The 27,982-nt window shown below is 40.1% G+C and overlaps 1 protein-coding gene across 7 annotated transcripts in view; it reads right to left on the bottom strand.

Moving 5' to 3' along the window:
* MBP (myelin basic protein) overlaps positions 1-27,982 on the bottom strand; it is a 148,858-nt gene that overhangs the window by 23,453 nt on the left and 97,423 nt on the right. For all 7 annotated transcript variants that reach the window (XM_072998733.2, XM_072998735.2, XM_072998736.2 and 4 more), the window contains exon 4: positions 5,939-6,366. In XM_072998733.2, coding sequence (XP_072854834.2) covers positions 5,939-6,366 — 428 coding nt within the window. The remainder of the gene's footprint in view (positions 1-5,938; positions 6,367-27,982) is intronic.

The raw sequence follows: 27,982 nt of genomic DNA, 5'->3' as shown, positions 1-27,982 counted from the left end.
CTTCAAATCCCCATTTCCACTCTGAATGGCGAGGCGCAAGGGCCAAGTGTGATGAGGTATTCTGGGGATCTGGAACTGGAGCATAGCTGGACCTGGCTCTTCAAGCAGACAGCAAAGCTTGCAGTATCTGCAAGATGCTTCCTCCTGTGACTGGCTGATCAGGGACAGTCAATAGCAGACAATTGCAGTCTGTCAGGTATGTAGGGATCAGTATGGTCATTCTGAACCATTTTAGATACTTCACTCTTTGTTCCAATAATGGTTCTCTGGGAAGGAGTACTCTCTTCAGTGGTACTCAAAGAACCAACAAAATCCAGCAACAATTTTTCCATACCTGCATTTTACTGTGTCACATCTGCCATCGCTTCATAGTCCACCATTTATGTCCTTTGATCAATAATTCCAGTGCATACTTTTTTATCAAAATGCAAAATAAAACAATATTATACTTAGGTTATGATGTTAATGCATCCAACTTAAAATAATTAGTACACAGCTTTGATATGAGAAAGTTATTTAATAAATGCATTAGCAATGTTCAAACAGACAAAAGTCAAACATTGAAACAAAATCATTTAGGTTATACACACCAGAAAGCTAGTACCATCAATTATATACCAAACAGCGCTATAATTTATACATAGTTGTACAAAACCAGTAGGTAACAAGATTTTCCTGGACACAGTAAAGACCTGGAAGAAGAAAAACTCACGGTACATAAGGTCCTTCAGACTACTATGTACGTATTGGACTCCTTAATTAAGACTGACATAGCTAGTTTTCCTCCAAATTCCTTATGCAAATCATTTTACATTACCAGCTCCACATCACTTGGGATATATGGGTGTATGTATAAAATAGGATGGAGCCTTTAAAGGCAGAAAATGTTTCTGCTGAGTTGCGGAATATCTTTTAAAAAAAATCAGTAACTTTGCAACAATGTGTGGCTCCTGAGTAGCAATGTTTTAAAAGGTGAAATAGTTTTGCCTGCTTGAAAACTGGCCTTGCATTGACATCTGATTCTGCAGAGCTTGTTGTACAGGAAAAGCACATTTCATTTGTGTATGATACTTTATATCTACCAATCGTAAAAATGCATCAGTTAGTTTTGTTACATTACAAGGTTTATCCAGATGATAAATGCAGAGATTGGCGTGAGTGTTTATCTATTTATCCCACATTAGCTGGAATTCTAATAGGGTTTTACTCAGGTGTAAGATAAATTGTATAAGCTAATGAGTAAGGTGCCTGTTGTGCATCCATGAGTGACACACAACTAGGCATGTGAGCAGCACCTTGTCAATTAGCTGCAATTTGCTACAACCAACAATGCCAGCGTTGCCAAAATACAATACCGCCACCATACATAGATACAACCAATGGAAATGTTTAGGACATCATGGAATTTAGAACAGTGATTAGAACTGAAAAAATAATTATTTTTGATAAAGAAACATCAGAAAGTAATAATCTTTATGAAAGGAAGTAACTGTATTTTTAACTTAGCCTCCCCTGATAGAACAATCTCAGCTGACTGACGTGAATACAAGAAAGCATCTAAGTCCCATCTAGGCATAACCTCTGTTCAATAGGGACTTAACAAGGACAATCCAGGTAGTTTCACAATGTTACATGGGCATAATTTTGGAGAATACCTACCTAAATGGCCATTTAAATACTATTTCTGGCATTACCTCTGTCCCCCCCCCCCCCAGTATCTGCTAGGGATATAAAGAATACATTATTTGTTCTTGTCAGTTCAGACTGTCTTGACTGAACAAAACATCTTCAAGAGAAGTTTTCAACCTCTGTGAGATTTCTCACTTCCAGGGATAGCCAGACAAGGTGTCCTGTTTTGATTCCTTGTCAGAGTTCCCCTATTAGTAGATGTTCATTCTGAAGCTGTAGCTTCTAAAATTAACAGGGTGTGGCCAGCCAAACTGATTAATTTGGTAACAGGCAAAAGAAACTCTTTGTTCACTACTCATCAGTAGCCAATTCTCTGTCTCACTGTACCCATCCTAATAGCATCTTGCTAAAAATGCATGTTTTGTCTAAAAATAATTGGTAAACCATAAAAAAATACTTCACTACATCACAGGGCTGTCATTTAGAGCACCGGCTCCCAACCTGTGGGGCACACATCTCTGGATAAGTACCATAGGTTTCCAGTGGGGAAGGTACTGCTTAGTCAGTTTGCCAGAGAGTGAAAAGATGAACCTACTGCAGAGAGAGATGGAGGAAAATGTCATATGTAGTGGAACCCTGCATTTTGCTTTCCATCCTGTACTACGATGAATGCAAAATATTTATGAATAGACGTAACAAATTCACTAGAAATGGCTGCATTTTTAGCATCGAGACATAGGCTGCCTTAAAACATTTAAAACACTGCTTACATAATAGGCTGCAAAAAAATTTAGTGATAAAAAAATGATTCATGTAAATCAGTAAGTTTGGAAAATGCTACTATACAGGTTTTTTTTTTAATTGCTGCCATGAGCAGATTCACTCAAGCTAAGTATTAGGTCTTGGGTATTTCTAAAGCTATAAAGGCCTGGTAATCATTCAGACCTTTTCTGATGACAGCTAAGTCTCCCTTTGTCTTACTTTCTGATAAATAACAGAAATGTTGATTTGGGAACAAATACAGGAACACAGGTGAGATTTTATTGGCTCAAAGTATAAACAATACGTCCACACATAGATATTGGTATGTTTTATATTCTCCAAGCATATATATTATCATGTGTTATAAATAGTAGGTTAACTCAGAATCTGCCCCCCTATAAGGGTGAGGAGAAGGGCAGAAATAAAATGAGCTTCATTGTAGCTTTCCTTCCTCCTACTCTTTTCAAACAAAGAAGAACATTATTCGTGCATGTATTTTCAATCTATGGATGTTAATAAGAAAAGAATAGGCCTCCACAAGGAATTCATAACGTTTTCTGACTGAATAGCACATTCTCTAGACAAAAGGACATTTGTGCTTGCTGCATTCCAGCACTCGTTGGTGTGGGCACACCATCAGATATACGAACTAAGACTGCAATCCTTGGGACAGAAGACTGGATCTGTGCCCTGAACATCATCCTCGGACCAACTGCCTTAGAAGAGGTTCTTGGCACACCCTGTTTCATTATGCAACCCACAGCTTTATGGTACAATCCATGTAATGAATACTGAGGTTCTTCAGTCTTCTAAGAGGCTGTTCTAATGCAATCCCAAATCTAGCCTGCCAGCAGCATGGCTCGCTTGCTTATGATTCTTGTTTCCAGCAAAGATACTCTTTGATGGCATGACATAATATTTATTTGCAGCATTTGGTTTCCCTTTTTTTCCCCTTGTTATTTTTTGGGTGTTTTCTAGTAATTTTTCAAAGTGCAGCGGTGTTTGTTGTACTACTAAACACAATGCCTAGCTACTGTTTTGCTTCTCGTATAGTGTGAAGAAACATGATCTATCTCTGGAACAATTTTGACATCATCATGCACAACAACAACTCTCTGATAATCACACTGATCAAGACTACTGAAGGACACAGATAACCGTAGGCAAACAACTAAGCTTTCCTAAAAAATACACATGCACATCTAATATAAACACATGTCCATGGCACTTATTGAATTAGCTTCCAGCATTGAATGTCTCCAAGAATGCTTTCCTCGGATACATTTTTTTATTACCAGCATTATTATTTCTATGAGTAATATTGTTGTGCAATGACACAGTTGGTTGCTGCTGACTTTGTCCAAGGTATTTGCAAGTCAGCATTTCAAAAAAACAGAGTTTCTGCTTTAGCTACAATGGTATTTGGAATTATTTACAACCTGTTATTTTTGTTCTTTAGGCACTGGGTTATAGGTTGCCAAGATCTAAATGGACCAATAAAGGCAGTGAAAAGTGATAGCAGTGTGCTATGAGTCAACCATACAAAACGATTATAGTTCATATGACAGAGAGAGACAGTTTGTCTATATACATCTCTTCCCCAATAAGTAAACAGATTTCACAATGATTGCTAGCTATAAAGACATACACAATCCAGGTTAAATTCACTATCACCAACATGTTTCAAATGAATGCTTTTCAGTAACTGTGTTCAAAATAGTACCTGACTGCTTACTGTAGGTGCAGATATAGCTCAGTATCATATTCTCCCTATACCATTGTCCTACAGGTGTGCTGTACCTATCCCTTTTTTGCAATTTTACAACATTTCAGTCTAATTTTTTTTATGTCATTTAAGTCAGAGTTGATCCAGTCAGCCAGTATGGGCAATATTATAATGAAACATGTAGTTTCAGGCTCTCCAGCAATAAGGACTGGCAAATGATGACGATTAACCCCCCCCCCCTTTCAAAAAGATAGCCTGTAATTGTTGATACCCAACTACCAGCCCCAGTTATTCGTACAAAAACATGACTCCTACCAGGGTATTTGTGCAACAACCACCATGTTCTCTGATCAAAGGGAAATGTTTAAGCATTTAAAATGCAGTTGCACTGGAATGTCTTAAAGCTTTTTAATTTTGAAAATTCTTAAACAGCAGCAGAAAAAATTGAGTTTTACCCACGGGTTAGAAAGAGAAATCCATAGTATGGAGTGCCTGGGAATGCCAAAATACTCCCTCCAGGCAGAGCAAAATTAAGTGCTGAAGTACCACCCCTTGCTGCGGGACCTTCACCTGCCAGAGCAGGAAATAAATAAAGCACATTATTCCCTTCCTGTGGCAATACAGGAAGTGGACTGTTGGTCCATCAAAGTTACTACTGTCTACACAAGTAGTGGCTGTCAAGGGGTTTCAGGCAGGATTCTTTCCTAACCTTATTCAGAGATGCTTGGGAGTAACCTGAAGCCTTTCTCCATGGGAAGCATGTGCTCTACCAGAGAGCCATGTTCCTTTCTAAGAGCTCCCAGCAAAGTTTCTGAATTCCAAAAGTCTTTTTTTTTTGTCAGGTGCAAAAAGTAGCCGGATGGTTTATAAGACACTGCAGTGATATACAGAACATTGAAAGAAATGAAAGAACTGATCTTTTTCTCCATCTCCTGATTAATCTTGATTATTGTATGGAAAAGAGTACACATTCTTGTTTTACATCTAGATATACAAATATTGGTGTGACGTTTGCTACTTTTTAAATATCTAGATATACAAATATTGGCACGACATCAGCACGACATTCCACAAAGTTTCTAAAAATTAGTTTCTTACACTAAAGCTCAAAAATAATTCTTAATCAAATAGTACAATTTAATACACTGAATGTGGATGCATTCATATCCCACTTCCCTCTGGTTTTGTTTCTCTTACTGAGAAAAAAAAATAGGATCGATTAAGACACCTGCAGGTTTCACAATGCTTCACCTTGGCCTAACAGCACAACTGATGTTACAAGATGCCACCAAGGGTCAAAATAGGTATTAAACCAACAGACATTAAACAAAGCTGTTGCAGAACTGCTACAAATGATTGCCTTTTTAGGACTCCCCTCTAGTCAGATTTTTCAGAAACAAAAAACAAAACAAAACAAAACAACATCACTCATGTTGTGGAGAAAAGTTTAAAAGAAGATCAACCCTTCCTTCACCATATACACCTTGCGTCCCACAAATAATGAGCAACAGAACTCCAGATGGAAGCCTTATTACAGCCACATCCCAACTAATTATAATCCCAGCCTTCAGTTGGCAGAAGATATGGGACAATTTGAAAGTTCTTTTCAATTGGGTGACAGGGTTGCCGTAACATATTCTAGCACACATTTTTAAAAAATTGCCAACTATCATGTTAGAAACTGAAAAACACCATCCTGTTGGCTAAGTCAACTCTCGCTCCTTGATGCTGATTCAGTTCTATTGACTTTTCTCCCACCCCTTCAATTTACAGTTCTTGACTTTATAGCACCTATTCTGACCTCCTTTCCTCTGAGCTCACCTTGCCCCGCCTGGGGACATGTCTGTCACCTCCAAAGAATCTCCCCAGTGAGTCAAGTAGACCTGGTTCCCTGTATCTTCTTGGGGATCCATGTCTAGCATGGTCTATGGTACTTGCAGTTGCAAGTTTGGATCCGTGCCGGAAAGAGGAGCGTTTCTGTGAAGCCATCAAATCCGAATTCTCAGACGCTGCTGCACTGTCTTCCTGAATCGTCTGTAGCTCATCTGATTCAGAGGGCCGATCTTTGAAGGTGTTGTCTTCTCTCCCTGGGGCATCTCGGGAAAAGAGGCGGACCAAATGGGGGCGACCAGTTGTGTCAGCTGGGTTGGCCTCCTTCCAGGCATTCTTTGGATCTACTGTGCCCTTGGAGTCTGTCACCGCTGTGCTCTTAGTGGAGGTCCCATTGTTCTGGTTCACATCTGCCTCTCCTGCAAACAACAAGGATGAGATATGAATGCAGGCCTGTGAAAAACAGAGTGCTGGAACAATGCTGCTTTCTTTCCATTGCCTTGAGTTAGCTGCTTTACACAAAGTCCATAGATTATAGCTGTAGCAGCTACACGGCCTGCTACCAACCCAATGCAGGGATCTTAATTTCAGCAGAATTAATATGTTTCAAAAGAGGTGCAGGCAGGCTGGCATGTGTGTGTGTCTGGTGAAACCTACACTGCAAATATAAATGAAATTCTTCAGCTATCAACAGGCTAGAACATTCTTTAATCTATTATCACAAATTGCTATTGATTCATAATTGAAAATACATTGTCTTAAGTGTGAATTAGCCTTCTTAATTATTCTAAGTTCCTGAAGATGACGGATCTACAAAATATTATGAAGTCTGCCCCCACCACCCTTTTCTAACACACTCTCTCTTTTGGCAGAAGATGTAATTATGAGAGAGAATTCATGACTGGGTTGCATTTGCATGTGATTCTAATTTGCTCTAGCGATTAAACAAAAAACATTTATGCTTTGTCTATTTTGTGTTTGAAACAATGCAGCACCCTCCAGAATTTCCATATGACTTCCCTAGTTGAGCAATTTATAAGCGGGATAATTATTTTTCAGTATATCTGAATTTCTATCCGGGATAGCAAACATAATTAATCATTATGTCATGTTATTCACGGGATATTTCATCTTCTGACTCAGATATTATACGGTAATTATTCTAATAAAGGTGCATATTTTTTCAGCTTTGTAGTATCTTCTTAATTCGGAACACAAAAAGCATAATCAAGTGAAAAAAAAAGGGGTTGAGAGCACCTTATATACTTTCATTTGGCACAAGTTTCTGTGGAGTTCAGTGTAGCCTCCGTAGACAGAAATCTATAAACATAGTTTGGTGGTGCTGGAGAAGATGGTATGGAAGGAAATGGAAATGTACAGTGTGCCAGCATGGTCATGGTCTTAACAGTGGGCATTTAACAGGATGGCAGATTAACAAACGTATCGTGGAGAAAAATATTTGTCTAAGCCAAGCATTACAGATGTGTTTGGTTTATAAATACACAATTGCTGCAGGCTTGAAATCAGGAGGGTTGGAATGAATCAGAGCGCAAAAGCTGCATGTAGAGAAAATTGTCCAACATAAAACATGCAACAATTGGGTGGTAATACAGTCAAAACCAGTCCAACCTACATCCAATGCATACAGTTGGAGGCTGAATATGGAATTGAATCAGTGGCAACATATCCCTGTTTCTCTTAATAAACAGAATCTCAGAATATGTGTCCACAACTATTCTTTGACGCGTCAGTTGTTTGGTTTTCCCCTCATACAATATTATTCCACTAGTCCTCACACCCCACACAGAACTTAAACATTTCTTATTTGCAAAACACACACTATGCTTGATCAATTTAAAAAACAAAATAGCAGAACATCAATTCTGTTTTCTGCTTAAACCAACATCTGTCTGGGGCACACCTCCATGTTACTATACATGTGAAGAAAAGGAAAACCAAAATAATTAGGAGGCTGAAGCCATTCCCCTCTTAGGAAAGCTGAAAGTTGAAAGCAACTCCCAGAAACCCTGGCCAGCACAACTGGTGGTGGAGGTTTCTGGGAATTGCAGTCCAAGATCACCTACGTTACCCAACATTGGAAGCCTCTGTTCTAATCAATAGATATAACTTGGTGGAAGAACTGGCAATAAGGGGAACACTGAGGAGAAATGGTTATGTTCCACTTGAGGCCCTGATTTCAAAGGAAGCAAAAGCAGATTGTAGTTACATACGTATGCTGGATTTTTTGAAATCCAATTTTAGTAAACTCAGAATAATGTAAAGTACAATCCCACGGCAGGAGATCCTAACAAAAAGGAGTCAAAAGTGAGTGGAAGTTTCTAAATTCTAAAGGCACAAGTACAAGCAATTCCAACTAGAAAAAAAAGCTGGAAGACCAAAAATACCAATGTGGATTGGATTCACAATAAACTCACAGAAAACCTGGAAATCAGTAACTTCCCTGGTAGATGGTGGGAATGCTGTAGATATAATGTATCTTGACTTCAGCAAAGCATTTATATGATATATTGATTAGCAAGATAACAAGGGGTTGGCCAAATAGAACAACAATAAGGTAGATACACTTGGTTACAGAATTATATTCAGAGTGCTTATCAATGGGTCCTTCTCAAACATGGAAAAGGAAGTAAGTGAGGTACCACAAGGTGCTCACTTGTTGGTTTGGATGAGAGGGAGAAGGGAATGCTTATCAAATTTGCAGATGACATATAATTGGGTGGAATAGCCAATTCCCTAAAGACATTAATAAAATTCAAAAAGATCTTGATAAGCTCAAGCACTGGAATGAAAACAACGGAATGAAATTTAACAAGTGCAAAGTTCTACAACTACAGAAAAACAAACATAGTTTTTATAAAAGTTAAAATAGATAGATAGATAGATAGATAGATAGATAGATAGATAGATAGATAGATAGATAGATAGATAGATAGATAGATAGATAGATAGATAGATAGATAGATAGATAGATAGATAGATAGATAGACAGACAGACAGACAGACAGACAGACAGACAGACAGACAGATAGATAGATAGATAGATAATAGGTGTATATTTGGCTCAATAATACTGTTAGCAAGAAGGATCTTGGAATGCTTGTAGACTACAAGTTGAATATGAGCAAACAGTGTGATGTGTAAAAAAAAAAAGCAAGTGCTGTTTTAAGATGCATTAACAGATGTATAGTCTCCATAAAGTAGTAGTTCCCCTCCATTTCGCACTGGTTAGGCCTCATCTTGAATACCATGACCAGTTCTGGATACCACACTTTAAGATCATTCCTGAGAAACTGGAATAAGTTTAGAGGTAGGCAACAAGGATGTTCAGGGGATTGGAAATCAAGGACTATAAGGAAAGACTGAAATAATTGGGCATTTTCAGTTGAAAAAAGAAGTTTAAGGTAAGATTTGAGCACTTTTCAAATACTTGAAAGATAATCATACAGAGGATGGGCAGGGTCTGTTTAGAATATGAAGACCTTCCCCTTGGTTGTGCCCAGAGTCTGGTATTCAACAATATGCTTCATCTACGGATGCAGGTTCCATTCAACGCTCATAACTATAAGTCACTGATAAACCCATCTTCCTGAAAGAAGAATTTGCCAACATAAGGATAGTAATATAAATGTAATAGTTATATAAGTAAAGTTATTTTTTAAGTACAGTAATGCTATATGTTAGCTTTTAAACAAGTAGTAATAATTTATATATATTATAAATTTTCTATTCTGCTGATTTATTAAGGGATGAAAGAAAGGAAGATTGTACTGATGGTACACAGAGGCAGACAATGATAAAGAGAGGAATCCATTTTCTAAGCCTCTGTTTGCACAGAGTTCATAGGTTGGAGACTTAAGATTGTAAGGGGAAAAATGGGGATGCTCACTTACAAATGGTCTCAGCACATCAGTACAGTCATTTTTAAAAGCAGCTTGCGAAATTCTGATAGAGTTCCAAAATTTTTGGCCAGTATTTTGCAATCTACCTTTTGTCTTGTCACATAAAATTACACAATTTTTGACCTGAAAGATGGACCCACTGGTACATAGATGCCTTGTTGCCAGAGGAAGGGGGAAATGCATGCTCAATTTGAGGGCAAGCACCTTCTTTAGTTCACGATGATACTTCTCTTGCACTGGAGGTTGAAGAGGAACAGAGCAAGCTGAATGGAACTTAGGATCCAGCCCATTATGGAAGCTTCTGAGATAAGAATGAAAAAATACTGCATCCTCACTGCTCCCTTTTAATATTCCTTGAGTAGGGAGTGCTCTTTCTGCCTTCTCTTTTTCTGTTATTGGCTCACAGACGTCATTTGCCTTTCAGCTTGTACATAGGCTGGCCATTGTTCTTTCTTTCAAAGAACCATTACTTTTTAACAGACCTTATTTATTTGTGAGATTCCCCCATATCTGGAAAAAAAACACCCAACAACATAAACTTAAGACATGATGAGGATGGTTTGCTGATAGTCTAATAAAGTACTGTACTGGTAATGTTCTGACACATGCATCATTTAACAATCAGACAGTCAACAGCTGTGGTATTCTATCCCACATTTCAAAATGTGAAAGCCTTCGACCTTTTGAATTTCTGCCTGCCATTCATCTATTTGTTTAAAACAGGAAGATTTATCAGGAAATAGAGGACAACTCTGCTGGTTTTTTTTTTTAAATTTTTTTGCTAACAAATACCAATTAAGGCCTTGGAAACAAAAAACAGTGTTTTATTGACAATATTTCTGTTACTTTTTCTTGACTTTAGCAGTTTTGCTGCCTGCTTTTGCTGACTATGGAGATTTAAATTGAAGCAGGAGTGCTAACACCTTGCAAGCCAAGTGAGGTAGTGAAAAGAATGGCAGACTAGGACTTAGAAGGCCTGGGTTCAAATCCTTCCTCAGCTATGGAAACTCGCTGAGAAGTGACAATGGTATAAAATTTCATGTACTTTGTAACCGTAGTTAGATTTACCATAGGGTAGAAATTACTTGACAGCAAATAATAAATTTGTTGAAAAACCTGCCATGCAAAGATTTTGAGATTGGAGGTAACATATTAATGCCTGCCTAAAGATTCTGTGGACAGCAAACACAATATAAGGAATTTTATTCATGAACACTGGCTAGATTCTATGCCATAATACACATTCATTGTGGGGGGCTGGGGGGTGTCAAGAAAAAGAACAATGAAGATATTGTATTTAATTAAATGCATTAACAAAACACCAGAGCATCTGCATACTAATATTTTTACAACAGTTGTGCTTTGTGTCAGTGAATGCATTTATTTGTAGGCAACAAAGGAAGGCATTTGTGCCACAAAAGTAGTTTCTCCCAACACTAGCGAGAACATCTTATGCCTTTCTTTAGTAATGGGAAAATACATTGAAAGTCTATACCCCTCTAGCTGGAGTGCCGAGGTTTACAGATGACTAGGAGAATCATACGTGTACTTACCTACCTTTGTATAGTTTTCTTCAGATGAGAATATGAAACCAGAACACTATGTGGAAACTTTAGTAGATTTCTGTCCACCTCAAACAAGGAAGGGTAGCCAATGTAAAGCTCCACAATCATTATCTGGCTTGCCCACAGTTATTCTCAGCAAGACAACCATACTGACAAACCATCACAATTTGGAAACATGGGGTTGCAGAGGAAGATTGGTGTCCCATATAATCAACATGGTATCCCCTCCCCCAAACCCCCCCCCCCAGCTTTTACACGCTCAGAACTCCATATGGACTGGTGGCATGTAGCCCACATACATGACACACTTCTATTCAAACCACAGGTTGCTGAAATATAAACAACAGGGGCCAGTATATGGATTAAGGCAAGAACAGGGCACTGGTCACAAGGCTGGCAAGTGTGTGTTTTGTGTATGGTTCAGCTTCAGCCCTACTTAGTGATACAGGCGGGTGCACCTGAGCATCACTGGGACTTTATTCTCAATAACTTTGCACAGGACTGTTTTGCATGTACTATTACACGAAATGGGACGGAATAACTTGTTCTCTTGATTTTAATGGCTACTTAGTCACAAGTCACATCATTGGGATAAGGGAGCCAGTTTTGTATTTAAATTGGATGTTGCCGAACAGACCTTACACTATATACAATATGTATATAGGCATTACATTGTTTACTGCTATTATAAGCAAACAGCTTGATGCTTTGAATTTAAACATGCTTTTATTTTTCCTAAATGAAAAATAGCCAGGTTTGCTTATTTACTGGCCAGAAAGAAAAGACAAACCACAATGCACAGTATATTTACCTCCTTGTGTAATTTTTATATATAATTACAGTTTTATATGACAATAAAAGTAGTGATGCTTGCAGTACACATTATTTTCAGCTCTGCTTTCAAACATCAACACTGGAAACTGATTTCTAGGGCTAATATCCTGGAGGGAAAGGGTATTGAAATTACTTTGGGACAGGCTGATGCTCACCTTGATAATTAACTTTAAAATTTAATTAGGGACTGATTCACCATCTTATAAATGCAATTAGTCGTTTCCATACTCCATCCAAAATTGCCTCAAGCACAGGAATAACTTCAAAACTGAAGCCCCATCTACTGAAATTAAATCAACTGTTAAAATACACAAAGCCACTTTTTAAATGAAGTCTTTGTTTTAAAGTATTGGTAATCATTACATCTGCATGAGCCTCCTCTGACTTTGCTAATTCCAAACAAGGCCATAAAGAATACCATTCTGTTCATATATTTAAAGATGTTTGTGAAATTAATAGTACAAAGCATGACTCCTAAGTACACAAACCAATAATACTAGCTCCTAACCTTTATCTTTTACTATTCTTCATTTGGACCTTAGAACCTCCACAGCTAAACACACTTCAGTAAAGAAGTTCAGCATACTTTCATCATGCTTTTTTTCTGTGACAGAAGGTGGGTAATCCAATTTTATCTGTAAAACTTTCAAGATTTGTAAAGCTGCAGTTTTAAATTGGGGAAGCTTTGTTCTCTGCAGATGATGAATGACTCTTTACCAAAACCACTTCACAGGCATTCATAATGCTCACAGAAAGTCTTGAGACTCAAGAGACTGCATATATAATATTAAATGCTTTTGCTTATGCAGAAGAGCTATTTCCTTCACAGAACTTAACGATGTACTTTTCTGTGCGGTATATCCTTCCAGCATGTGCTGAAAGTCCGTAATAATTTAGTGAACAGTAGGAACTGATGTACCTGGTTCACTACTTAGTGTCTGAATCTCGGAAAAAATGCTACTCTTCTGTACAGCACTTTTCAAAGCTTCTGCTGACATGCTCTTATTTATTAACTACAGTCTTTGCTCTCTGGTACCAGTTCTTCAAACTTTACCTCTCTACTTTGGGTGAGATTTATCTAATGCATTTATTTCTGATATATATATATATTTAAATTAAAACAAAGAAATAAATCTTCAACCATAAAAAGGAAAATGGCAGAAAAACATCAGCAGGAAACCAAATCAGTGCAAGACGAAGCACCAAAGTGGCCGTAAAACTTGAAGAATGTTGAAATAGTCTAATAATAACGAACGCTCCAGCAACTGACAAACAACAAGGTTACAGACTATATACAAACAGTTATGCTCAGTTAGTAGTTCACCTTTTACACCTTATTAAGATGGCACAAAAATGTCACCCACCCAAATCACCAAACACAGTGTCAAAACATGGCAGGCAAATGGCCACGCGTCACTACTGAAATATGCTTGACCTTGACGTACATTTCTCAAATGTGTTCACAATGCTGCATATCCTTTGCAAGTCTTCATGCCTTTTATGAAAAATGCTAACTTATTTTGGGAACATGTATATGATCCTGATTTATTCTGCAAGATTGTTTTTTTAATATCTTGCACACTTTTTTCAAAGTTATACATTTTCTATGCTACATAATTGATGTGTTTTTGAGGAATGTATTGTTTTGTGTACTCTTTCTTAACGGGGTGCTTTTGGTGGGTTACATTTTCGCACCCCCATATAAAAAGGGTCCTGGCTGATCTAGGTTATGCAGTGTCCTTAACTTGGTTTTTTCTTTTGTATGTACTTTGTTGCAGAAATTATTTTGCATTGGTTTGTAATTTATGCTCTGGTGACTACTAAGTTCTCCAAAGTCCTGCATTTCCTAGCCATTCTCCATTTTATAACTCTTTCATGGCACATCTAGAAAGGGAAAGCTGGAATGGTTTGGTTTGCACTTAAAAGGTTCTTTAGGGCAATCTACAGTGGTGCCTCGACTTACAAACGCCCCTACATACGAACACTTCAACTTACGAACAGCTCCATTCGCAAAATTTTGCTTTGACTTGCAAATGGAGCTTCAACTTATGAACAAAAAAAAACAGCAACAAGGAAAGTGGGAAATGGACTTTGGACTGCCTGGTATTGTAATTTTAAAATGTAAAAATTGGTTTTAAAGGTGCTTGGTTTGGTTTAAAGCTGCTTGGTTTTATTTATTTATTTATTTATTTATTTAATTTACATGCCGCCCACACTACCCAAAGGTCTCTGGGCGGCTTACAGCATTAAATACAATAAAAATATGTACAATTAAAATACAATTAAAATATATATAAAATTGCCATCAGACCCACAGTTAATATTATTTCAGTTAAAAGCCTTCTGGAACAGGAAGGTTTTGACCTGGCGCCGAAATGTCATCAGTGTCGGCGCCAGACGAATCTCAGTCGGGAGGGCGTTCCATAGTCTGGGGGCAGCTGCCGAGAAGGCCCTTTGTCTACAAGCCATCCCTCTTACCTCCTTGAGGGATGGCTCTTTCAAAAGGGCCCCCTGGCTAGATCTTAACTGCCGGGTAGGCTCATATGGAAGGAGGCGGTCCTTCAGGTATCCAGGGCCCAAGCCGTTTAGGGCTTTATATGTCAAAACAAGCACTTTGAATTGGGCCCGGGCAGCAACTGGTAGCCAATGTAACTTGTACAGAATCGGCTTGATATGGTCCCTGGCGGCCACACCACTCACCAGCCGCGCCGCTCGATTCTGAACCAGTTGCAGTCGCCGGACCGTCTTCAAAGGCAGCCCCACGTAAAGCGCATTGCAGTAATCTATACGGGATGTTACCAGTGCATGTGTAACTGTCATGAGACTCCGCTCGTCCAGGTAGGGCCGTAGCTGGTATAGTTTCCGCAGCTGGAGGAAGGCGCCCCTGGCCACCGAGTCCACCTGGGCTTCCAGTGTTAGACTGGGGTCCAGGAGCACCCCCAAGCTGCGGACCCTGTCCCTTAGGGGGAGTGTAACCCCATTCAGGGCAGGGAGATGGCCCTCCAGCCTGTCTGGCAAAGCACCCACTAACAGCACTTCCGTCTTGTCTGGATTGAGTTTCAATTTATTGACCCTCATCCAGTCCATTATCAGGTCCAGACTCGAGTTCAGCACAGAAACCGCCTCACCTGGATTGGTGGAAAACGAGAGGTAGAGCTGAGTGTCGTCAGCATATTGCTGACTCCTCAGCCCAAACCTCCTGATGACCTCTCCCAGCGGTTTCATGTAGATGTTAAACAGCATGGGGGACAGTATCGAGCCCTGAGGAACCCCATGACATGAATGCCATGGGGCAGAGCAACTGTCCCCCAGCACCACCCTCTGGACACGGTCAGCCAGGAAGGAGCGGAACCACCGTAAAACAGTGCCCCCAACTCCCAACCCAGCCAGCCTATCCAGAAGGACACCATGGTCGATGGTGTCGAAATCCGCTGAGAGGTCCAGGAGTATCAACAGGGTCACACTCCCCCTGTCTCTCTCCCGGCAAAGGTCATCATACAGGGCGACCAAGGCAGTCTCTGTACCAAAACCCGGCCTGAAACCCGATTGAAATGGATCCAGAAAATCCGTTTCATCCAGCAGCGCCTGGAGTTGCCCAGCCACAACCCGCTCCAACACTTTGCCCAAATAAGGGAGGTTCGCTACTGGTCGGTAGTTAGCCACCAGCCTTGGGTCCAGGTTTGGCTTTTTAAGGAGTGGTCGAATTACCGCCTCTTTCAAGGTGGTAGGGACCACTCCCTCTCTCAAAGAGGCGTTCACGGCCTCCTGGACCCAGGTGCGAACCCCCCTGGCTGATCTTCTAATTAGCCAGGATGGGCAAGGGTCGAGCGGAGTTGTGGTAGAACGGACAGATCCAAGCACCCTGTCCACATCCTCAGGTCTCAACAATTGAAACTCATCCATTAATACCTGACCAAAGCACGGTGCGCTGGACACATCCTCTGATTCTGCAGTAACTGTGGAGTCCAACCCACTGCGAATCTGAGCGATTTTTTCCTCAAAATGGATTTTAAAGGTATTTTGTTTAAAAAGTGTTCGTTTCCTCCCTCCTTTCCTGCCCTTTTAAAAACCTAAGTCATCTTAGGTTAAAAAAAATAAATTCTAGCCCTAGTGGAAGAGGATGGGTTAACCGGTTTCACATTCCATTCCTATTACATTTAATTATGTGTGAAGATTTCACATGGATGTGTCTATAATCAAACAACTCCATTAACAAATATATGAGATCTAAGTGTTGTGATGAGCAGGAGAGCTTCCCATCAAAACATTCCCAGCTCTGTAAGCATACAATGTAAGGAGATGTTTAGGAGTGAAACCCATCTATTCAACAAATTAGAAACCTACACATATGTTTTATGGTAATTTGAAACCAAAGAACTAACTAATCTTTGTAGACAAGTGTTAGAAGATAACTTAGATCACAAGAGCAATACAAATAAAGGTTCATTTCCCTCTCAGATGGAAGTATGAGCCCTGTACCAGAATCGTCATACAGAAGGATTCAGTGTAGTGAATCTTTATGCCTTTAGTTACCCCTCGTGCTACTTAGATCGAAAAGCAACTTCTACTGCACTGAAGTATTTCTACGGAATATACATCAGATAGAATGGTTTATTTGTTCCTCGTGTCTTCATTCATAAGCTTCCAAATTATAATGCCACTACAGAATTAGGTGATGTTAGAACCAAACCTCTAGTGGGAATAAGCTTTTGGGAACGTTAAGCACCATGTGTCATGTTTGGGCTACAAAGCCCTTTCAGATTTTTACACAGTGGAGGAACATATGTCGCTTCCTAATCTGTAGAGATGAGGAAGAACAAAGGCCCTAAATTGGAATGTAGCGTAGGCCTGGTTTTCAGCACATCCGCCTTGTTTTCTAACTCTATTCGGCAAGGTTGAAGATTGCTTTGGGTCATGGAGAAGAAGGAGCAGAACACAAAAGCCTGTGATTCTCGCTAGTGGGATTTGCTATGGCAGAAATTTGGAATGCATGAAAAGCATGTGGCTGCCTTCCATACAACCCCACAGAAACCTGGAAACCAAGCCTTTTCAACAAGTAAATTCTCTCAAGACACCCACCTATTTCACGCAGAAACAATCCTTTGTGTGTTTAGAACATACTGTTTTCCTTCAACTGAAGCAATCTCACACATACGGCATTCTGCACAACAGAGGGCACCAACAGTGGCATGATGAAAGGCAGCGGGTTGTCTTTTCCTGGAGACATATCTTTCCCTTGTAATTTTTAGAAAGTTAAGACTGAATCATTAAAAAGACCAAACCAATGTTTTCTTCCCTACAAAAAATGCTCACCTCCTTCTCATAAAGTCACTGAAGGACACCTATGGGAATGCTTGGGTTGGCAACTTGACATGGAGCAACAACAGACACAAAGCAGCATCTTTGAAGTGTCACAAGCAGAAAAATCATGAACTCAATGCTCACACTTTTAATTTAGACTTATCTTTTAATTAAGAACCCGTGACATGTAGCTGTCCTACTTATCTCCCACAAAAAGCAATGCTGTCTAGCAGTGGTTGAAAAAAACGCAAACAAATTTGCTTGTTTTTTCAAGAAGTCTTTTTCTTCTCATTTCAATCCTATCAGAGAGAAGGTCCAGACATCACCACCAGTTAGTTGCAGGAATTTTTTTTTCAAATGGAAGCTGAAGAATAAGTGATAGTGCTTCATATCCAATACACTACTAAAATCATTCTAATCTTGGAACACAAATTGTGATTATGTCTTTCACTTCCACAGCCCTGAACAGTCTGTAAGATGGGATTAATGATGGCCCTTCTTTTTTAATCTTCTCTTTCTGTTTTGTTATTGTTATTTAGTCATTAAGTCATGTCCGACTCTTCTTGACCCAATGGACAAGAGCACGCCAGACCCTCCTGTCTTCCACTGTCTCCCGGAGTTGGGTCAAATTAATGTTGGTAGCTTCGATCATCTCGTCCGACCATCTCGTCCTCTGTCGTCACCTTCTCCTCTTGCCCTCACACCTTCCCAACATTAGGGTCTTTTCCAGGGAGTCTTCTCTTCTCATCAGATGGCCAAAGTATTGGAGCCTCAGTTTCAAGATCTGTCCTTCCAGTGAGCACTCACAGTTGATTTCCTTCAAACTGGATAGGCTTGTTCTCTTTGCAATCCAGGGGACTCTCAAGAGTCTCCCCAAGCAACACAATTCAAAAGCATCGATTCTTTGGTGGTCAGCCTTGCTTATGGTCCAGCTCTCACTTCCATACATCACTACTGGAAAAACCATAGCTTTGACTATGTGGACCTTTGTCGGCAAGGTGATGTCTCTGCTTTTTAAGATGCTGTCAAGGTTTGTCATCGCTTTCCTCCCAAGGAGCAGGTGTCTTTTAATTTCGGGGCTGCTCTTACCATCTGCAGTGATGACAGAGCCCAAGAAAGTAAAATCTGTCACTGCCTCCATATCTTCACCTTCTATTTGGCAGGAGGTGATGGGACCAGTGGCCATGACCTTAGTTTTTTTGATGTTGAGCTTCAGACCATTTTTTGTGCTCTCCTCTTTCACCCTCATTAGGAGGTTCTTTAATTCCTCCACACTTTTTGCCATCAGAATGGTTTCATCTGCATATCTTAATTCCGGCTTGGGATTCCTCCAGTCCGGCTTTTCGCATGATATATTCTGCATATAAGTTAAATAAGCATGGGAACAAGATACAGCCTTGTTGTACTCCTTTCCCAATTTTGAACCAATCAGTGTTTCCATACTCAGTTCTAAATGTTGCTTCCTGTCCCACATATAGATTTCTCAGGAGATAGATAAGGTGGTCAGGCACTCCCATTTCTTTAAGAACTTGCCATAGTTGTGGTCGACATAGTCAAAGGCTTTTCCGTAGTCAATGCTGCAGAAGTAGGTGTTTTTCTGGAACTCTTTGGCTTTCTCCATAATCCAGTGCATGCTAGCAATTTGGTCTCTAGTTCCTCTGCCCCTTCAAAATCCAGCTGGCGCTTCTGGGAGTTCTCGGTCCACATACTGCTGAAGCCTACCTTGTAGGATTTTGAGCATAATCTTGCTAGCATGTGAAATGAGTGCAATTGTATGGTAGTTGGAGCATTCTTTGGCACTGCCCTTCTTTGGGATTGGGATGTAGACTGATCTTTTCCAATCCTCTGGACACTGCTGAGTTTTCCAAACTTGCTAGCATATTGAGTGTAGCACCTTAACATCGTCATCTTTTAACATTTTAAATATTTACAATGGAATGTCATCACCTCCAGTGGCCTTGTTGTTAGCCATGCTTTCTAAGGCCCACTTGACTTCACTCTCCAGGATGTCTGGCTCAAGATCAACAACCACACTATCTGGGTTGTCTGGGACATCCAGATCTTTCTGGTATATTTCCTCTGTGTATTCTTGCCACCTCTTCTTGATGTTTTCTGCTTCTGTGAGGTCCCTACCATTTTTGTTTTTCTGTTTTACAGTCATATAATACACTAAATGTAAGTACCTTTTGTAGCATGCTTGTGTCACAATGTACATGCAAGAGGGTCGATGTTTCATTAAACTGTGATTCACAAGACAAAACAGAGTCACTGAAGTTATTTATGAGGACCTTCACCCATAATTAACAAAAACTGTTCCCTTCTTAAAAGTAAACTAACTGTTACAATCATTTTAGCCTGCCAGAATCATATTTTCTTGAATTCTCATAGAACCACATGTAAAGGTTATCACCTGAGAATCTGTTTCTGAGTTTTAGTCATTTTCCATATAGTTAAAAAAAAAAGATAAAAGCAGCTAGGATAAAAATTGTCCCAACAAATTTATTGCTTTTTGTCATTGGAATATTGTTTTGTCCCAGTCAATGGAAGTAAAAAAGTCCCATGCCATTTTCCAGTGAACCATGATGCCAAGAAGTGATACACTCTGGTTGTCAAATGATTTGTACCATTCAAGAGAGACATGAAATCTCACTGGGATGAGGAAATGCAGTAATCCATCCCTAATTCTAACCACAACCTAATTTTATAGCTAGAGTTCAAAAGTCCAGGAGATACTCCAAAACTTATTGAATGCAATGATTTTTTTTGTTTTTTTTTTAATATTGACAGGTAAGGATTAACTACCATGCAAGTTTGGAGAGACACAGTTACAGTGAATACCTTATTTCTTTTCAGAGTAAATCTAACAATCTAATTTTAATGCTTACAACGAGTCATGCTGCCTTCACTTTTCTCTGATGAAAAGGGAATGGGTTGCCCTTTTAAAAACAACAAAAAAGTTATAAAGTTATAAGGTGTCACACTGCAATGGGCAAAATCCTGTTGGTATAGATACACTTGCATAAACTGGATATGGGCACTCAAAATAATTAATTTAAACAATTTTGTTTCGAGTTCTGAGGCTCCCTAGGGCTTCCTTTTGCCCTAGGGAAGAATTTGGGAGCCTCAGGAACTGGGGGTGGAGAGCCTTTAATAGTAAAAAAACTGCTCCTGGATTGCTGGTGATCTTGACCCCAACAATGGCTTCTCTCCACCTCATCCCCCACCCTGTCTTCCCCCAAAGGCTTTCCCAGGGCAAAATTGAGTCCCAGGGAGCCTTGAAACCTGAAGTTAATTATTTCCAGAGTCTAGATCCTGCTTACACTGGTATAACTATACAAACAGGATTTTATCTAAGGTCTAAGTCCTCCCCTGAAACACAAATTCTGTCTCTTTAAAAAGAATTGTGGATGATCTGTAGAAAGTTAATTTTCTGCCATCGAAGTGGTCTCAGTTCTAGATCAAATCACCAGTTAAAGTTCTAGTCATTACAACATTGGATTCATTTTCCCATTCTCTCTCTACATTTGATATGTATGAAGAACTAGCAATACCTTTATCTGATCTGAAAATATGTTAAGAATGAAGACAAAAAGAGGTAACATTTTAAACACTGGGGCTGATTTAGAAGTGTTTTCCAGCTTTGGCACCACTATTCTGATATATTAAACCCCCATTCACTGTGACACCTCGTCTTGGAAAGTATTTTTTGATTGCTGCTTATAAATCAGGAGACAAAGCCACAATACAACCCTTCACAGATATGCAGAAACCAGTGTGTGTGGTAAGACTGAAGAGGAGCGAAGGAGAATTATAAAGCTAGATGCTTTATTCTTCCATTAGTCCAAGATTGTGAAATACATCAATATGATCTTCAAGTGAGAAATTTACATGTAATCAAACACACACCATCACCAACCATTCAGTTTAATGTAATTTTCTGGAAACTACTGAAAAAGATAGCAATACAATAAGGCAACAGAATGTGCAAAATTATTTTAAAATATATGTAAAAATTCAGGAAGTCAGTGAGAAAACTTATTATTTTTAAAACATCTGTTACTCCTCTACTGCAGCCTACTCCAATTAGCACACTCACTAACTCCTTCCAGATTTAGAAGTGGGATAAAGGGATTACTATGGAACTTTGCTTCAGCCAGCCAAGTTATATGAGCTTAAAACTGGATCCAACCTTGTCTATTTGGTCTCTCATCCAACATGGATTATACAGAGGCATGGCAATTATAATTTAATTGGATATTTGGTTTTTATTGCATGACCAGGTTTTTATTGTTAACTTGTTGTTACACGTTCTAAATTCCTGAGAAAGGTTCAATTCAAAACTGAATTATACAAAGTAATATGTCTCCTTAATAATGCTAAGTATTATTATGACATGTTAAGTAAAAATAGTTATTTACAATTCAAAGCATTAACTATTATTTATTACTATTATGACATTTGCCCCTCGTGGCCCCTGTTTGTCTTCCAAACACAGAGTACACGAAGGCAAATCAAACACCTTTTCACACGCTGCCACCAGTTGATCACTAAATTAACGTACTTTACTTAAGAAAGATGAAGGTCCATTCAGTTTTCACTTTTTCTTAAAACAGGTTTATTAATTACAGATGTTGCTTTAATAATTCATATTTACTTCAGGTTCATCAAGCATCAATCTTCTATTTAAATCTCTCAGGTTACTATTCACTCCTCAGACTAATCACACTTCAGATCTCCCAACTCTCTCTCTCCCTAACTCTGACTGAACTATACTTCTCTCAGACTCCGCCTTTTTAATCTCTCTGGTGGCTCCGCCTTTCCACCACATCAGCATAAAATATGAATAATACATGACTTATTCAACATAATAAGGGCGAACGCCACAACTATGAATATTGCGTGTTCTGTGCTGTTAAGTCAAATTGACTTATAGTGACCCTAATAGGGTTTTTGAGTTAAGTAAGGTATTTAAGGAGTGGTTTTACCAGTTCCACTCTCCCAATGAGTTTCTCTGGCTGAGTGGGGATTCAAACCCTGTTCTCCACAGTCCTAGTCTGTCACTCTATCTACTAATCCAAAGCCTTGGAACCACTATGGGTACCATTGATGATTAACTATAAGTATTATTGATCATTAATAACAAGCATATCTAATTATAAATGTAGGCCATTCACAAAAGAATAGACCATTCAATGTTTTTAAAAACGCAAATATTTTAATTTTCTACACCTCCTCATATGAATCCCACTTGACACTTCTTAATAATCAAAATGGATATATTTCACAGAATTTTAATCTTATTTAAATCAGGTTGTTGAGATATACCAGCTATGTATAGAGACCTCTGGGTAGCACTGTGGATGGCATATAAGTTAAATAAATAGAATAAATAAATGTATTGCCCTGAGCAGTGGACACTTTGATTTTGGGGAAAAAAAAGAGGAACAAGTAAATTAATTCTGGTTTACAATAAAGAAATCACATTCCTTTTCTATATCAGATATTTTCAGTTACTTGGTTCAGGGAAGCCCTCTCACACCAATCTCCTGCATATCTATCACGGATATGGAAAAACAACCTCCTGGACTATCCAGCCCAATTTTTCACTTCATACAGGCTAATAGTCAGGCTTGATAGTCTAATCCATGCAATTTGTGAACTCAGAGAACAAGGAAGATTGTGAACAGCAGGCAAGCAGATTGTTGATAGGGTTTGTCTGCCATGGCTGATTTTCTTTCTACAGAGAACCCTTTCCTTGATAAATGTCCCTGGAAAGCAGTTTTTGGAAACTGGGGGGGGGGGGGGGGAGTGTCTGCTCAAAAAAGGACAAGCAGATATATTTACTGTATTAAACAAAGCTGGAAGAAAGGCGGTTTTGTCTGTAGGAGCAAGCTTGAACACACATTATGGAAATTTCTTTATTTGTGACTTGAGGCTTGAGTAAATTAGTTTGTGGTAAGGGATAACACAGCCTCAGATTAAACCCCCACTGGCAGGCCCCAGGAGAATGCCTATTATGCCCTCTAGCCTGTCCCCAAATACCCCCTTGGCAGAACTACAGGGAGCACAGCACCATAATGTACAGGCTCTTCTGGGTCCTATTGACTATTGTGTATGGGAAAGGGCAAGACGATTTGCACTGTGCCTTTGCTGGCTTTTCAAAACGCCTTTGTTTGTCAATTACATAAGGAAAGCAATCCCATATCGCCTGGGGACACCGCTGGTTAGTTCCTTCTCTTAAAATATTACACACACGCGTGCGCACACACACACACACACAGTGTCTCTCTGTGTGTGCAAACAAATTATGTATTTATATATCTGATCAACGCTGACCACCCGCTGCTCCCTGGAGTTTCAGGCAGGAATTTTTTACAGCCCTGCCTGAAGATGTCAGGGACTGAACCCATTTCTATGACCCCTTTCTCATTGCATTCTCTCTCTCTCTCTCTCTCTCTCTCTCTCTCTCTCTCTCTCACACACACACACACACACACACACACACACACACACACACATTTTGTTATTTATACTTAATAATGGCATGTCATCATATCATATTAACTCACCTTGGGCCCTTTTAAGGAGAAAGGCAGGGTAAAAATATTTTAAATAAACATCAATTGTGATTCTGATTTATGATGATCCTTTCCAAGGCTTTCTAGTTATAAACTAGTTTACCATTTTTTCCTTCTTGGGGTGCCTGGAACCGTGAAGCACATCTCTTTAGATGTGCACTTCCCCATTTGTTCTGCTCTTAAAAATCCCCTCTGAGAAGACAAATATACAAACACTTGCATTTTTTTCCCAACAGAGACAACACTCCATGTATCGGATGAAGTGTACCACAGCCCACAAACGTTTATATCGCAAAATATATTTGGGTCTCTAAGGCATTACACAATTCTTCGATTTGCTGCAACAGTCAGGTATTTCAATCCTAACTTACAGATATGCTGGTTGTAGTGGGTTTGGCATAGACAGAAGCCTCTGGTGCCAGCAGAGCAGACCTTGTGCTGAATGATTTCAGAGATCTCTCAGCAAGAGGATTTTCTGGCACAACTGCTGTGCTAGCTATGATCAGCTGGCAGAAGAACCCAAAAAGAAATGGTGAAAGGATGCAGTGAGGGAGGAGCTGAGTTAATGCCAGATTCAAAATGCCTCCAGCCCAAAGACTCAATCATTACACCCATACAAGTTAGACCAAGATAAGAGTAATTCTAAATCATTTCCAGAATTTATTTAATTTATTTTTCTTATTTATTGGCCACTTTTCTCCCAATAACTCAAACCCCCTTAAGCAGTTCAGCTGGCTGTCAGTCATCTTGTATAGTTAGGACCATCACATGGCTACCCTATGGAAATCCAAGCATACTGAAAGAGATGTTCTTCGAGTGGTCTTCTGTGAATCCACACAAATGGGTTAGACTGCATCTGCGCAAGACTCCTCGGAATATTCTAGAACTTAAAAACATGTGATTAGTAGCACGTTTCCCCATGGCACGGATGCTCTGCCCACCCATAATATCTGTCAAGGCTCTAATTGTAACCAAGCCCAAGAACCAAAGAGACAGACAGTGGGGAGGATGGGCAGGATGTGTGGATTCACAGAGGACCACTCAAAGAACTATGGTTACAGGTAAGTAACCTCTTTTTCTTCTTTGTGGCCTCTGTGAATGCACACAAATGGGTGACTAGCAAGCTCCCTTACTGGAAGGAAGACTGTCACGCCAACACTGAAGTCAGCACAACCCTTCCAAAACTTGCTTCCTTTTCGGCCCTGATGTCCAGATGGTAATGCGTCACAAAGGTTGATGGTGTAGACCAGTGGTGTCGAACTGTGGCCCTCCAGATGTTCTTGGACTTCAACTCCCAGAAGCCTTCACCACCACCTCTGCTGGCCAGGATTTCTGGGAGTTGAAGGCCAAGAACATCTGGAGGGCCACAGTTCGACACCACTGGTGTAGACCATGTGGCTGCTTGACAAATGTCAGGGACTTCAATGCCACGTGACAAGGCGGTCGAAGTAGCCATAGCTCGCATGGAGTGTGCCTTCAATGTCTCTGGTGGCACCTTGCCAGCCAGTTCATAGGCCAAAGTGACAGCAGAAGCGATCCACCTGGAAACCATCTGAGGAGAGGCCGGAGTGCCTTTTTGTGGGCCAAAGAAGCAGACAAATAGTTTAGAAGTATGGAAGTCCTTAGATCTGGAAATGTAAAAAGCCAAGGCACGTTGAACATCCAAGGAATGGAGCATGCACTCAACATCAGAAGAAGGATTAGGAAACAACGTCAGGAGAATCAGACATTGATTAATGCGGAAACTCGAAATCACTTTAGGGAGAAAAGACACATCAGGATATAAGACAACTTTGTCCGGGTGAAACTGTATATAAGGGCAGAACTGTATATCAGCCCGAAGGGCAGCCAACTCACTGGCTCTCCGTGCAGAATTAATAGCCAAGACAAAGAAAGTTTTAATCGAGACAAGTTTAAGATGAGCAGAAGCCATGGGCTCAAATGGTGGGCGAACAAGAGCCCATAAAATGACCTGGAGAGATCATTGAGGGAGTGGAAGGTGGACGCATATTACGCAAACCCCTAAGGAACCTCTTTAAAGTCGGGTGTGAAAATAAGCAGGAAGCTTCTGAACCCAAAGACTGATAAGAAATAATAGCGGAAATATAAACTTTTAATGTTGAATGGGCCAGACCTCGATCAAACAGATAACGGATGAAAGCGAGGAGAGTATCCAATGAAACTGGAACAGCCAGAAGACCTCTGCAAGCAGTAAATTTGGTGAAAACAGACCATTTATAAGAGTACAGTGGTGCCTCGCTTCACGACAATAATCCATTCCAGGAAAATCACTGTTAAGCAAAAACGTCATAAAGCGAAATTTTAAAAAATACATTGAAACACGTTGAAAACAATTCAATGCGTTCCAATGGGCTAAAAACTCACCGACCAGCGAAGAGCCTCCATACAGCGGCCATTTTCAGTGCCTGTATAGCGAGGAATCCATCCCTAAGCACAGCGGGGAGCCATTTTAAGCACCCCGTGGCCATTTTGAAAACCCAACGATCAGCTGTTTTTGATCATAGTAAAGCGAAAATCGGTTCCTGAAACAGGGAACCGATCATCGCTAAGCAAAATTCCCCCATTTAGACCATCATTTGCGGATCACAATTGCGATAGCAAAAAACATCGTCGTAAAGCGGATTCGTCGTAATGAGGGACAATAGTTAAGCGTGACACAACTGTATAGCAATTTTGTAGAAGGTTTTCTAGCTCTGTCCAATATTTCTTTTACATTAGGAGAATCCTCCACACTGTCAAGTGAAGCAACTCCAGATCGGGATGACAGATACTGCCTCCAATATCTCAATGTCGAGGGTGCTCTGGGGTTGGAGAAACATGCTGACGTTTTGCCAGTTGTTTCTGCAGAGGGGATTGTCACGGGGACACCTCCGAATTCGATAATTGTGTCACTTTTGCCTGTCGGATTGACATAGGGCTAGAATGGGCCGAGGCCAGGCTGCAGGTGACATCAGCCTCAGAATGGCCATGATTAGGAGACAGGCTCGGTATCGATACTGAAGCCTGGATCTGTGGTGGTGGTGCTGAGTTGACCTCTTCAGAAAGGGAGTCCGGGTCTGGCAACTCCTGAGACGACTCGTCAAGTATGGGAGATGGAAAGGAGACTCACATTGGAGGAAATTCTCTAAGTGGAGCAGATTTAGAAGATTGTTTAGCCTTCTTCTGTTTACCAACAGCTTTCTTTTTTAAAGGATCTTCCATGGATTGTGATATTGATATCGAGCCTGACGTCATTGCTGAAGACTTCTTTGGTTTAGATGCCTTTGAAGATGACCTCGGAGATGGGGTAGCAGGAACCGATGAAGCAACAGGCTCGGGATGAGGAGTGGAAGGAGCAGGAGTCAAGGTAGGCTCCATGGTTGCTGGGCTCGAAGGTGTGAGTGATTTCTCCCACAGCTGCGAATGAAGCCTCTGCAAACGGAGCTTAATGGCAGGTTTGGTCAACTTTTTACACTCCTGACAGGAGTGAGTCTGGTGCCTCTCTCCTAAACAAAATAAACAGCGGTCGTGGCCATCCGTGAACAGGATCTTGTTGGTACACAGTGTACACCACTTATAAAGGGACATGACGAGGACATAAAAATTGGCAGAAATAGGAGAAGAAAGGGAGGGGGTAAACAAGGGAAAAGGAAGACTCATGGGAAAACATCAACTATCATCTGTCCAAGATCACAAGCCGAAAGAACAGAAGCCAAATTGTTCACAATAAAGTCCATAATCCAAAAACCACAACCGGTAAGCAGTCCGAAGGTCAAAACAGCTAAGAAACAACAAACAGTAGCCAATTCAAGATCCGATAACCATATACCGTAGTCA

This window comes from Pogona vitticeps, chromosome 4 (genome assembly GCF_051106095.1).
Source record: "Pogona vitticeps strain Pit_001003342236 chromosome 4, PviZW2.1, whole genome shotgun sequence".
NCBI lineage: Eukaryota > Metazoa > Chordata > Lepidosauria > Squamata > Agamidae > Pogona > Pogona vitticeps.
The sequence above is the reverse complement of the archived record's forward strand: the minus strand, read 5'-3'. Positions and strand labels throughout refer to the sequence as shown.